We start from the raw sequence: 14,151 nt of genomic DNA, 5'->3' as shown, positions 1-14,151 counted from the left end.
TGCTGAGTCAAATTAAGCTGCAACTCCACTTGCACCACACCCCTTCAGTTCAGTTTTTTTTTTCTGCGTTCTGAGTAAGTTTTGCCCACTCCTTTGACCTTCTGATGCTAAATGTGATGTTCATGTTGTTCAACAGATGGCTGTTGTTCTGTTATCTCTGTTTTAGCCGTTTCTTGTTGTTAAAGTCTCACTTGACTATTTTTAATTATTGTTTGCTTTGCACAATGTAAAGAAATCGAACCTATCAATAAAAATATGACCGTCAACATAATTTTATAAACCTTTTAGGTATTGTACATATTTTGTTGCTTTTGAGAATTGTTTGTCAATGTATTTACAATAAAAAAAATATTTTATTATAAACCTTGTACCATAATGTATAAAGATATATTTACTTGAAAGACTTTGTATTTGAAGCCATGTTGAACAGTAATAAAGGAATATGACAGTATATGACAACCATTTTAAAAGACATATTTTCTTGTAATTATTGCAAATCATATTTTATGTCAACACAACAATGGCTACGTCATTTATCCTATTTTTAACACTTGCTAAAATGTTCAGACCCATTATAACATGATCATCAGTCAGCAGCAGCAGAGCACTGCCAGAGAGGAAAATATAAAACATGCTGCATATTATCAAATCAGTCACTTCAAATTGCACAAACCCACTGGGCAGAGCTAATGACATGTTTATTCATAAGGTGATGCGAATATCAGACATATGCAAATCCTCCAATACCTAATCAGGAAGAATCATTATTGCTCTGGAACAGTCACGTTCACTTTCCTCAGAGCTTCAGCTGCAAGGCCTGTAGTTAACTGATTACATGAATAGGTTGTGTAACTGATCACATCTGTGATGAAAATGATAATACTAATAAGAATAAATATGAATACTCGGAGCTCTTTGCTTTACTGTTTTGTGTTTTGTCGACTCAAACACTGTCACCCTTCCTCTCCATCGGCATAGTGGTGAGTAGATAAGTTTTGGGTGAACTATTCCTTTAACATCCTGCTGGAATATATATATATATATATAATTCAGTTTGTCAACCAGACTGTTCATACAGCACATTCACTACTTATATGTTCTATACACATGACATTTTTTTGCATGCAAGAGGAATCACTCAACTGAGGTTTCTATTTTTTCTTGTATACACAAAGCCTCCGCTTATCGTCAGACCGACGTATGACGCGCCTCCATCACAAAATAATCTCCATCAGTGGAATAGCGAGGATCCAACCTGTGCCCTCTGCCCAACTCCAGCAACTTTTAAACACATTATCACAGGCTGCAAGATCAGCCTCACGCAAGGAAGATACACCCGGCAGCACAATCAGGTCAAGCGAGATCAAGCGGAGTGCGACAACTCCTTGCCACCTAGAGGCAACAACCTTTTTCAGAGAAGGACATCAAATGCCCAAACATCTGTTCACCAAGTCACAAGCAGGACTCCTATGCAGGGCCCGAGACTGGAAGGTGCTGACAGATATGGGCCAACAGGTAATTTTTCCACCTGAGATTGCCTCCACCAACCTCAGGCCAGACTTAGTGCTCTGCTCCACTCACTAAAGACAGCTTGCATCATTGAGCTCACAGTCTCATGGGAGAACTCGGTTGAGGAGGCCTATGAGCGTAAGAAGCTGCGTTATGCAGAGCTAGCAGTAGAAGTGAACCAGCGTGGCTGGAACACCAACGTTTATCGAGTGGAAGTGGGATGCAGAGGATTTGTGGGGTCGTCTACCATCAGAATGCTGAAAGAGCTCAGAAGCCATGGTCAGTCTCTGTGGGAGATCATCAGAGCAGTCTCAGTGGATTTGGCTCAAGCAGTAGGACCCGTCCTGGGCCCCAAGTATATCAGCATAAACCACTTTAGAACTCCCACCTGTCAACCTTGTAGCAGGCAGCAGGCTTTAACAACAAGGCGAATTTAGGGAACGGTTGAGCACGGGACACAAGCTGAGGACTGATCATCCTGCAGCGGGCCACCCTTGTGGAGGGTGTATAGTGTAAGAAGGCCCTGTCACACACTACTGATGATGTGTCCCGTGCCCAATTGACCCAATATGTTTTACCCTGGTTAAGATTTACCTCCCACACAACTCAGAGAACCCCACCAGTCGATTGTCACTCCCAATAACAAGAAAGTGCTCACCACCTATTGGCACATGGGACAGTTTTCTAACATCTCGTCCTGTGTTTTTTCATTCTGGTCACGATCAATCAGATTGTAATCCAATCATCTAAAATAAATATTAAATGCAATTGTTAACTGGGTACGAGTTCACAGCTTGATTTGCACAAGCATTTCCATCCAGTAGAAAGTACAAGGAATGGATCATATAGGAACATATCACAGATATCATTCAAGGTTTCTAATACACAAATCAGGAGATGAATTTTACCAAATACTGCTAAATCCAGATGTTGCACTCAATCATTTGCACTGAACAGAGCCCAAACTCCAAACACGACAAACACTATTTTGTTGGTTAAGTGAGGTAACCAATAAAACATCAACAGCATACCTTCTCTTGTCATCTATCTGCTAACCTATTTCGTGAGCATATGATTACTTAGTTGAGCTCAGCATTAGAAATGTTTGATTTTAAACAACCTGTTGGAATTCATGTGGTTTTATTTTCACACCTTATATGCTCACATCACAGGGTGAATATTCTTAAATAAAGTTTGAAAACAGGTTCAACACATGTGATGTTAATCCACGAGAGGAGGTCGCTTTATGGCTCTCTGGACTTTATGCACTGCCGTGTACAGTCTGCCGGGTGGGAAGCTGGAAGTCACAGACACAATACTCAGAGGGCATGTGTGTGTCAGTAGGAGCCCCACAGCAAAAGGTCATTCCTGCCATGTTAGATGGCCCCTGCTGTGGTTGTATCCAAAACATAATTTGCCTGTGGACACTAAAAGAAAACCATTCCCAGCATGCACTGGGGAAAGGTCAAATATCATTCACACGGTGTCACTAGTTGTGAACGGACAAGTTCACATCTGACAGCGAAGTCAGGTGTTACCTCCGAACAAGTACTGTACAACCAGCTTATAATTAGACTGATAAGTATCTGTGAGGGCTTTCTCCGGGTACTGTAACTTCCTGCCACAGTCCAAACACATGTAGATCGGGGTTAGGTTTACTGGATGATGGATGGATGGATGGATGGATGGTTGGTTGGATAGTGATGACAACTGAGCAAACTCCATCCACAGATGAAGCCCAGGAAATGTGGTTATAAGCTCCAGAAGGAGCCAGTCAGTAAAACTAATGTCCAAGGTCTGTCTTATCCAGGACATTAGTGGGTACAGAGGTCCAGGGTCGTGTAGAGGTCTACTTACAGTTGCGGTAACAGTTCCTAGGGTGAATGAAGAACGAAGGAACAATTCAATCATATTCGTTTTGTAAACAACTAGTGCGGTGACTGTTTGCTTGGCCTGTGTTAATGCCTCAGAGCTACTTTAGAACTACCCCTCAGCATTAGCGCTACTTAAAGACAAGGTATAATTCAAACAGGCCTCTACTACTGTGAAGGGGCTTTGGTGCAGAACGAAGTAAGAGCTCATCCTACCTGGTTTATCTGCAATGAAGATTTTATAGTCAATGTTTTTCATAAAATGAATCTGATTTTGCATGTTGCAGTGGGGTTTCTATATACATGTTAATTACTATATCACAGCTGTTATTTTCTGGACTATTTCAGAGGTGTTCAAAGCAATCAACACAATCTTCAGACCCGTGTTCACAACTTTTCCATCGAGAATATACATGTGAGGCAGACGTCTGACAGACTCGTGCTATATCAGCAGGCAGATGGGAAATATAATAATCTGATTAACTCAGAACAATGACCAAAATTCGGATAAGTAATTCTAAGACTGCATCTGATGTGATGACGGATCCTAACGCAGAATACTTCTCCATTCCCTTCACGCCCTGCAGGAGAGCAGGAGCCATTTCAGCTCCCATCATGCAGCTCATCTGATCTCCTGTCTCCTCACTTCAGTCGCGTCTTTGGAGATTTTAAACAAGTTGGTGATCAGCCCGTGGAGCGACTGTGTGCCGGAGCCCCCCCGACAGATCCGCGGCTCCTCTGACATTGTATTAGACGTCTCTCTCTCTCTCTCTCTCTCCCCCTCTCTTTCCCTTCTTTCTCTCTCTTTCTGTCTCTCTCTCTCTCTCCCTCCTCCAGCTCACTAAAGGTGACCGGAGAGCTGCGGTCGTGCTCAACATTTAAGGTCTTGACCGGCGGGGGAGAGAGCATCTTGTCGCAGACCTGCTCCGGACACTGCGTCTGCTGGAATAAGCTGAGAGCGGTGCTGCTGCTGGAGGAGGAGAAGGAGGAGAAGGAGGAGGGCTGTGCATTGACATGTTGAGTGCTGGGACACTTGTGTGTGCAGTGGAGACCTAAACCTGTGGGCTGTGTGTTATTTGTCTTCTTCTGCGTGGCTACATTTTCATCCAAATTTGTTTCGTGGCGAGAACCGTCGCTTGGATGTTGGTGAAAGGACGCGCATGCGTTGCTCTTGGAATAATTCTGCAGGCTGAAATTGCGTCTGAAATCTTGTGTGAAAGTCGCAGGCGGGATCAGAGTTAGTAGTAATGTGGACTCCTCTGGACCGCGGAGGTTTGGGGATCTGCCGCTTGTCCCTTCTGGTGACTGTGGTGTGCGGGGCGCAGAGGTGAGCTCTGATCAGTCTGTGTCTCATTTGTATTAGGTGTCATGTACTTTCTAGGCCCCTGTGAGATTTCATGAACTGTGAAGCTGAAATGTTGTTTTTTTTTTTTCTCTCAGCGCCAATGAACCCAGCAACATGTCCTATGTGAAAGCCACCGTGGACAAGCTGCTGAAGGGCTATGACATCCGACTGCGGCCTGACTTTGGAGGTAAGAGCCGCCGGTACCTTGTCTGCTGTCGCTCTAACAGCAAGCGATGCTCGGTGATGCTTTAACACAATGATCTGCGGTCATATTTTTTTTCCACAGGCGCCCCCGTGGATGTGGGCATGAGCATAGACATCGCCAGCATCGACATGGTGTCTGAAGTCAACATGGTAAGTTACCTTGAGCGCACGCACGCGCGCGCACGCACTACTTCCACGTGACAGTCCAACCAAACAAATACAACGAGGGTTTGCAGATGAGTGTGACTCTTCAGACCAGACACCTCTTGGTGCAGCGCGGCTCCTGAAGCTTTCTAAAAAAGAGCCCCCCCCCTCCTCATCCTCCTCCTCCTCATCCTCCTCCTCCTCCCTCCCGCTCCCGTTTCAGCACCATGGAGAGATCCGCAATGTGTCAAAGCCAATCCGTATGCACCGAGCACTTCCCCGCGGTGTCACAACCGGCGCAGGGCAGAGAATTCACTAGACAGAGAGAGACAGACACAGAGGATCAGATGTGTGTGTGAGTGAGAGAGAGAGAGAGAGGGAGGGAGAGAGAGGGGGGGAGAGAGAGAGGGAGAGATAGATCTTTTTAGTGATTCCACTCACGGATCTGCGGCGCCAGCATGCGTGGAGAGCCCGGTGTCAGAAAAAAAGCCTCACTAGGTGGAGGAACATATGGGTGGGGGTGTGTGTGTGTGGGGGGGGGGGGGATAAATGGTGGCCACCATGAGCATGTTTTGGGCCCAATGTAATTGCATGTCAGTGAGTCAACAGGAGGATGCACGGAGGCCCCAGAAAAGCAGAGTCTTCAGAATATGATTTGACCGCTTAATATACAGTGTTGCCAAGGTGCCCAGAGAAAGAACATCTCAGTGTTCAACGCCAGCGGCAGCTGAGTGAGGTGGGAGCACGTGCAGAGAAAGTGTGTTTGTGTGTGTGTGTGAGAGAGAGAGAGGTCTGAGATTCACATATCTGCATTTCTTAAAGGTTCAGTGTGTTAGATTTAGGTGAAAGGGATCTTTTGGCAGAAATTGAATTTAACATAATCCTAGTGAGTTTTTTTTACTAGTGTCTTTCATCTAAACTGAATGAATTGTTGTTGTTTTTTACCCTTAAATGGGCCCATTATATTTAAATACTTTATATTTACATCAAGGGGGTCCTCTCTATGGAGGGCGCCATGTTTTTTTGGACAAACTAAACACCTTTTGAGTTTTTATGACAATTGAAGCTACCACAGGTTCTTTTTCATGTTTGGAAGGAGAGGGTGAGGTGAGGTGTATTCAGCAACTTCACCATGTCACTAAATTCTACACACTGAACCTTTAACACATACTGGTATGGTATGGCAGATTTACACATTTTCATTAAATTCCTTTCTCTGTCATGTTGGAGCAATATCAACTAATCCACACTCCAACCTGAATGACCATAAGGGGCATTTGTTCCAACCTTCTGATCACCTACCTCAGCAATGGCTCCTGAAATAGCTTCAGAGACGTAATGAGAGGACAAGGCACCTAAAGCTAGGGTAAAGGTAATCCTAGAAAATCTAGCATGAGCAACCGATACATCCCACCCCCTCCCAGTAGCCTTCTTGACAAAGCTACCAAAAACACATGAATGACTAATGACTGCTACAAGCCAACTTCTCCATGACTCATGGGGTATGTCTCCCCGGCTTAAGTCTGCTGTCATGCACAGTTAAAGCATGGCCAGGGTGAACGCAGGTACTGTAGGTCTGTTATTGACAGACAGGTACACCAGTGAATTGGTCCAAGTGGGATGATTGGTTATGTTTATGACAGTCTTGCTCGGGACATAGACACAGGTTTTTTTTCTTCATTTTTTCCAGATGGATTTCAACAAATAAGATAAAAAACAGAGTATCTTGAGTGGAAAAGTCAGTAATGGCCACGATGTATGACACATATATCTCACCTCTCTACCAAGAATCCAATCGTCTACTTCACAATAGCCGAAAGGGAAACACATCAATCCAATCATGCTTTGTCTCAAGTGAAACCTTGTGCAAGAGTGTGTGGAGAAAAAAACTTATTTTGGGGCAAAGTCAGTATTTGTCAGTTTTCACTGGTGGTCCTACACATACAGTTTTTATTTCCCAATGAATATTGCAAGTGCATTGTCGGACCAGACTGGATTTGTTTGTAAGAGTAAGGACTGTTTGGTGGCATGCAAATCAACCTTGGTTATCGTAGTGATAATATATAACATACACAGCGTACATACAGTGGCATATTGGACCGTCCTTGCCATGGTTAAAATAATTAACACATAATTAAGCTTATGAATTGGTTACGTTCAGGGACAGGTTTTAAAATGGGTTTGAAATGGGTTTGGACTGTAAAAGGCAATTCCTAGTTCACAGGATGTTTGTTGTTGTCATGGTTACAGTGATAAAACATGATTACGTTTGTGCAGGGGCCGTGGATGAAATAAAAAAAAAAACATAGCGTATTGGTTTTACACGGAAAACAAGAAAAAAATGAAGCCAAAGCAATTAGAATTATAATTATATTACCATAAGGTTGTTGATTTAACGGTATCTCTACCATGCTGCCGCCATCTTTTTTTTGGCTTTGATCTCAAGTTCAAAGTGTCAATTGTCATATGTCTCTGTACGATGAAATTATTTCTTTGCCTTCCTATGAATACCAGGAGTAACTATATAACGTACTCTAGGGCCATCATGTTCAATGCAGAGTTTTGTAGAGTGCCCTCTAGTGGAATACTCCAGTAACTGCGTAGCACACTTGTACTACACAGAACATTACACTGATGATGCTTGTCTAAACAAATGCGTGGCTAAGAACAAAGTATTTCTTCAGATTTAGTAGCTTCAAGGTAAAATACACTCACATAAAGCACTGGAACAACCTTAAAGTTGATGCAGCCATCAAATCTTCTCTCAAAGCCTTAAAGTGTCACTTAAAGGAAAATAAATTTGACCTTTTCCCAGCACCTTATTTTATGACTTTTCCAGAATAAAGTGTTATTGTGCGCTGCTGTGACTCAGGAGCAGGTCGTCCACTTTTTTGTTTCAGAGAAAGGTTGGCATATTCTTACTGCACAGTGGTTTTACTACTTCTTTTATTTTTTATAAAAGAAGACAAATTACATGACTTGATTGTAATTCGCAGAGGCTTCCACCCTATAGAATTTGAACAGAATACAATGAAAGCAACATTTAAGGTAGGGTTGATAATTTGTTTATGAAAAACACTTTTCATCCGTTGAAATGCTCATCCTTCACATCCTGTTAGCCATCAATAAATCAAGTGGTCTGAAAAGAAAAAGTCCATAGTCAGTGTCTGTTGCCCTCGCAGGACTGTCAAATGAAAATGATTGGCTGGCATACCTGTCTGTCATGAACCGACCTGCCTGTCTGCACACACCCTGCCTGTGCTCTCGCTGTGCATGACTAATGCTATGTGCAAATAGCTTTATTGAAGGATCCTATGCGTTGGCAGTCAGCTGTATCACATCAGCACTTGTTGTTCCGCACTAATACATAAGTCATCTTCACATGATAGTTTGACATTGTTGGCTCAGGTTATGAACTGTGTGTTAGCTTCACTTGGAGCTGCACACGGCTCCGTGAGAAATGGAAAGTGCCCAGATCCGATTAGACTGTGTTGTCTAAGCCTTTTTTTATGGATTACTGATTGGACCATGATGCCTTATATGATTTTGCATCTTTTATAAACAGGGTGGGGAGACATTGTTATGTAGCGTTCAATTAAACCTGGACGTTTGAGTTTCCGACCCCTGAGTCTGTATTTGCAACTGTAACGCCCCCTCAAGTCGGAATTTGGACTCAGAAGGTCGGAGGAACCTCACCACCCCCGACTTTGAAATCCAAGATGTGTGGACGTTTTACTACAGTGTTAGCATGTGTGAAATGTCGCATAATGTGCTATAATGAACAGTTTTTGTCAACAATGGCTAGCAGGCTAATGTAAACATTGTTCCTGTGCAACCCTATGAACTTGTCTCATTCGGGGCCGAGCTCCGAGGTGTAATGGAACCAAAACTATTGCTCTGATGATAGAAACTCTCACAGGAGCAAATCAGAAAGTTACAAGATCTCATGACACACAAAATTCTAAGCCTGACCTCAGCAAAGTGTGAATTTGAGAAGTTCTCTAAAAATAACGTGTTTCAGCTCCTCTTTTTCTTTGTCATTATAGTTGAGATAATGTAGCGTGACCCTATTAGTCGAAATTAAAGCTTGGTGCCAGTCAGCAAACTTAGAAAGTGACACATTCAAACATGAAAGTTTAAGTATCTCTGCAACAATGATAACTGATTATCCATAGAAGCCTGAACTCACCAACATCCGACATTTCAGGGTAAAAGCAGTGATTCCAAAACTGGGAGCAGATCTACTGCAGACAGTCACAGGGAAAATGAAGTTCATTAGAAATGTTTTTTTTTCCTTCACAAGATATTTTAACTTGTCAAAGGTCATTGTAATTGAATTAAAGTCATAATTAACATTTTATGTGAAGATGGATCAAATGACTGTGTGATGTGAGAGGTGTCATTGGATTTAACCACAGAGAATAATCACCTGTTCAGTGACAATGGCAACTGAATATTCAGTTCAGGGTTCTTAGTCGAGCTTTACTGACCTTGGAATAAACTGGTGAAAAGCTCTTTGTGCAGCAGCGTCAGGGAAACAGCTCTTTGTGCAGCAGTGTCAGGGTTCTACAGCCGGTCTTTACTCTCTGCGGCTGAATTACTGAACTTTTACGGTTTCAGAACGACAGCTGCAACCGGGATTACCACAGGCCAAGCAAACAATCCATTCCACTGCACTGGTAATAATAAATAAGCATTTGTGCTTTGATGGTACAAGGCTCTAAAGACTTAGGTTTAGATTGTTCAGAAAGTAAAATGACATATAAAGTACAAGTAGTACATATGACACACTGGTGATGGGCATCATTTTAACACAAAGCATGAAGTGATGTTCTCAAGATCATTGCCCAAACAAAATAAGTGTCTTGTATTTTTCTGTGGCACAACTGAAACTAGTAGGTGGTGGTTTTACTGTGCAATTAGGGATTATTACCAAATTTCTCAAAGAGAAGAGGCTTCATACAGATTTGATCTGATTACTGACCCTCTCACTTTCTGCTTTATTTGTCACCTCTCTTGAAACTTCCAGTCACATGACAGCCCATCAGTCACCCCTCATCTGCTTGGACACACTCCAACCCCTCCAATAGGTTTCGTCACTCTTCTCCTCTCGCTTTCTTTACTCTTTGATTGGGTGTTCTTTATCCGTCCAGTGAAAGAAAATGTGTTTTCTTTTTGCACCGTCATCACACACAAGAACACGATGCAACTAGCAATCAGATTAATTTTCCCGTTAGAATACCTTTCTTTGCTCATACTCTCGGGGTACGTTGTGTTTCTGAGTGTAAGTCGATTTGAAGGTCAGGCCGTTATCAGTAACACAGCCTCAGCAGTGTGGACTCAGCAGAACACACTATCTATCTGACAGCAAAGTGTTTGGAGGGGGGGGGGGGGGGGGGGGGCTTCTCTGCGCTCATTTGACAGGATAATGTAAGAAACATTCATGTTAACACTCACTGGACACCATATGTGTTAACTTGAATAGCTCAATCCAAACTTCATTCATTACGGCACTAATTGAGCCTGAGTTAATTAAGAGGAAATATTAAGTATGAGATGTTGCATGGTTACTGATCCTCATCAATGAATGGGTTTGTCTTTCTCACACTTCTCTTCTGTTCTTAGGCAGGAACGCCACACACACACACACACAGCAGGCCTCCATAATCAATTCTAAATGGAGATGTTTCAGGTTGTCTCCAGGGTTCTGGCAGACCAATTCATTGTCTCATCAATAAATTAACTGGTCCTAAATCAGCTCTTTTTACCTCTGCCAAGGAGGTTATGTTTTCATGACTGTCAGATTGTCAGCAGGACTACACAAAAACTACTGGATAGATTTCCATGAAACCCTACATGGTGGAACACATTACATTTTGGTGCAGGTGGATTAAGGATCCTTTTATTACTTATTTTACAGGTAGGGAGATTTTTCACATTTTCACCAAGGAATAATTAATGGATCTTGATGGCAGAAAAACAGGCATATCTGTGGTATTGATATTGATTCGTTTGTGTAATTTTGTGCAGCTTGATTGAATCCTAGGGACTGTTGGGGCTAGGAAAAGTCTGGCTGGTTTACAACAACAGGAGCCGTGGGACTGTGAGTGAGCTGCTGGCCATCTGATCAAATTGATCCATGTTAACTATAAAGTCGATGGTTGGTGTCTGTGGTTAGTGATGCTGTCAGTGCCTTAACCTCCATTTGAGCCAACTTAGATGGTGAACAACACAACTCAGCCAACAGCTTTGTAGATTCTAAAAGGTTAATGGAAATGTGCCGGGGGCTGTGGCTCAGAACATAGAGCGGGTTGTTCTCAAACCAGAAGGTGCTGATGTGTCCTTGGGCAAGACACTGAATCCCCAAATTGCCCTGATGTCTGTGCCAGCAGTATTTCGATGGTGTGTGATATTCATGTGTGATATGCTGCACATGCATACACTGTAAGAATGGGTGGATGGCAAAACTGTACTGTAAAGAGCTTTGATCGGTCATTAAGACTGGAGACTATCAAGACCTATATACATACAGACGGAATTCACATCTCAACACTTCTCTACATGAGACACTGAAAAAATATGGTCATGATGTTCATGTTCTTCCTTCCTGATGTTTATCTCATGTTCATTTGAATGTCTATTCAATATTACACTGAAGCCCTCAGGTTTGTAACCTATAGGTTTATGCATATTTTCTATTGAACAATGCATTTTGACAGTAGCTGTTAGACCTGAGTTTCCCAGGACTGAGTGCTGCTGCTCCTTTAGCTGAAAATATATAATTTTGAGGAAAACATTTATCCCATCTAGGTATCTGTTAAGACGTTTCAGATCTTGTGGAAATGGAATTATTTAGACTTATTTAGGAACTGGGATGGATTTAAACTTTGCTTGCTTAGCCCCTGCTTTACTTTTAAGCTCTTTTCTTGTACTTCCCTTCCCTCCTTGTTCTTCCTTATCTCTTGTACTTCCTGTCTCTGTCTGGTGTCCCTCCTCTGTAATTGTCCACCCTGCCATGATGTGTTTCACCTGTGCTCAGTAACCCTTGCCTTGCTTGTGTATCTAGTCTCTGTGCTCCCCAGTCTTCTTCGTCAGTTTATTGTCGGGTTCTAAAAAGGTAAATTCTTGCTTTTTGTCCCTAGTTATTCCTCAGAACTTCCCTTCTTGCTTCTTGAGTTTTATTTTTGGATATTCTGTTTTTGGAGTTTATGGATTTTGTTACCTGCCTGCCACCTGCCTACAAACACTGCTTCGTGTTGATTAAATTCACATGTGCTCTCACCTTGGGTCCAGGTAAGAGCTCACTCTCATGGTGCCTACATGTAAACAGTGATAGTGATACCTATAGTCTGATTCATCCAGCAAAATTACACCGTGAAGATATGTTAGCAATATAACATTCAACTTCACATATATTTTGACTGATTGATTAATTAATGTTGCTTAATCAGCCTCTCTCTTGTTCCTGCTGATATATTTTCCTTATGCCACACACAATACTCTCCTTTTTTAGTGGAGCAGCTCTACGACCAAGTCAGATGCTTGGCTGAACCTCTGTCTGTCTTTGTTGCGTTTCCTCAGCATCGGACATTATCTCGTGACAATGCTGTATTTCATCGATATGGACCTCTGATAGCTGGGTCAAAGGCTTAAAGCAGACCCAGATGAGTGAACCAAGGTAACCTGGATGCCAAAAGTTAACATATTTAAACACCAGCATGTCATTATATGTAAGAGGCTTGAAACCTGTGACCTTCTGGTCCATGTGGCAGATTTGTCATGCTGCCAGTCACACTGGTTCCTCTAGATTCAGATCAGGAGTCAACTGATGTGTTTAAATGTTGAAACCCCCCCTGGGATTATTTTTCTTGAATGATGAATTATCATCTGGAGGTAGCCTTTCGAGGATGGTGAATATAAAATGATGCAAATGGTCCCCTTTTGAAAAATAGATTATCAGTATCAGTAGGCATAAAGTATGTCAAAAAAAAAAAAACATTCCTCATACCCTTACCTCACTGGCAGCGGCCTGAACTGTTGATAGAAGGCAGGGTTGGCTCAGTGGATTGTTATTATTGGTGCCAGATTCTCAGGCGACCATCTGCAGCCTCAGCAGAAATCCACATCCATCAGAGCAGGCTAGTGTGCAAGTGTGTGTCACTGGAACCTCAGATTCCTGTCACAGGCTGACAGGAGAGGAACCTGACGTTGTCTCTGCTTTTTTTAAAACATCCGATCCTTTCTTTTGCGCTCACCACAGATGTTAAGAGTGGTTATCTGAGTTACTGTCGCCTTTCTGTCAGCGCCAAACAGTCTGACCATTCTTCTCGGAGGTTTTTCATCTACACGGCGTCTGCAGATCTACGACAATCATACATTCTTTGAGATCCCGTTTTCCCCATTATGAATGTGCTTATTAACTGGAGCTACTGACACGTATCTGCATGGTTCGACTCATTGCACATAAAGGACATGGTTAGTGTATATATTGAACGTATGATGCTGCATTTTACATAGGATGTCAGTAGATTATTAATAAAAATAAATCTGTGAAAAATGTTTTATATAACTAGGGCTAAATATTTATGGCAGTAAAATTGAGAGGAGCTGTTTAGGAAAGTTACAGGAATCCTTGAGAATGTTTCATGACTAATTTGAATCTACAATGTTAGAGAAGATGAGTAACCATACCATAGCCATTTGTTTACCTGTCCTGTTCTGGAGCTTGGTTGATGGGTGGACCAACATCCCTGTCAGTGTTACCTTTTTGCTTTTGTACACATGGACAAAGAATCAGGTGGAAGCAGCGGTCATCTTCCCTGGGGACATTTGTCATGACTCAGTGGGACGAGTAAAATGACCTTGTTAATGATGCAAGGCCAACAGACAGGGTCTGTATGGCTGTAAAGCCAAACTGAACAGTTAGAGGACAGATTAGAGGGAGATTTCAGATCACTGTCACTGGCTTGAGTCATCAGACATGCTGTGTTGTCAGAAGCGAGAGCAGCTGGTGAGGTACAGTGACATTGATGTGACGTGAGGTTTTGCTGCGGTATTGTTTCTGCCTGGGTGATGCGC

The 14,151-nt window shown here is 42.5% G+C and overlaps 1 protein-coding gene across 3 annotated transcripts in view; it reads left to right on the top strand.

Moving 5' to 3' along the window:
- The first annotated feature begins 3,969 nt into the window (after window positions 1-3,969).
- gabrb1 (gamma-aminobutyric acid type A receptor subunit beta1) overlaps window positions 3,970-14,151 on the top strand; it is a 50,720-nt gene continuing 40,538 nt past the window's right edge. The window contains exons 1-3 of one of the 3 annotated variants that reach the window (XM_020084602.2): window positions 3,970-4,707; window positions 4,821-4,912; window positions 5,012-5,079. In XM_020084602.2, coding sequence (XP_019940161.1) covers window positions 4,628-4,707; window positions 4,821-4,912; window positions 5,012-5,079 — 240 coding nt within the window. In that variant the 5' untranslated portion in view covers window positions 3,970-4,627. The other 2 variants (XM_020084605.2, XM_020084603.2) reach the window with 2 other exon arrangements.

The sequence above is a fragment of the Paralichthys olivaceus genome, chromosome 12 (assembly GCF_024713975.1).
Source record: "Paralichthys olivaceus isolate ysfri-2021 chromosome 12, ASM2471397v2, whole genome shotgun sequence".
Classification (NCBI taxonomy): domain Eukaryota; kingdom Metazoa; phylum Chordata; class Actinopteri; order Pleuronectiformes; family Paralichthyidae; genus Paralichthys; species Paralichthys olivaceus.
Note: the sequence above shows the minus strand (reverse complement) of the source record. Positions and strands in the feature narration are given on the sequence as shown.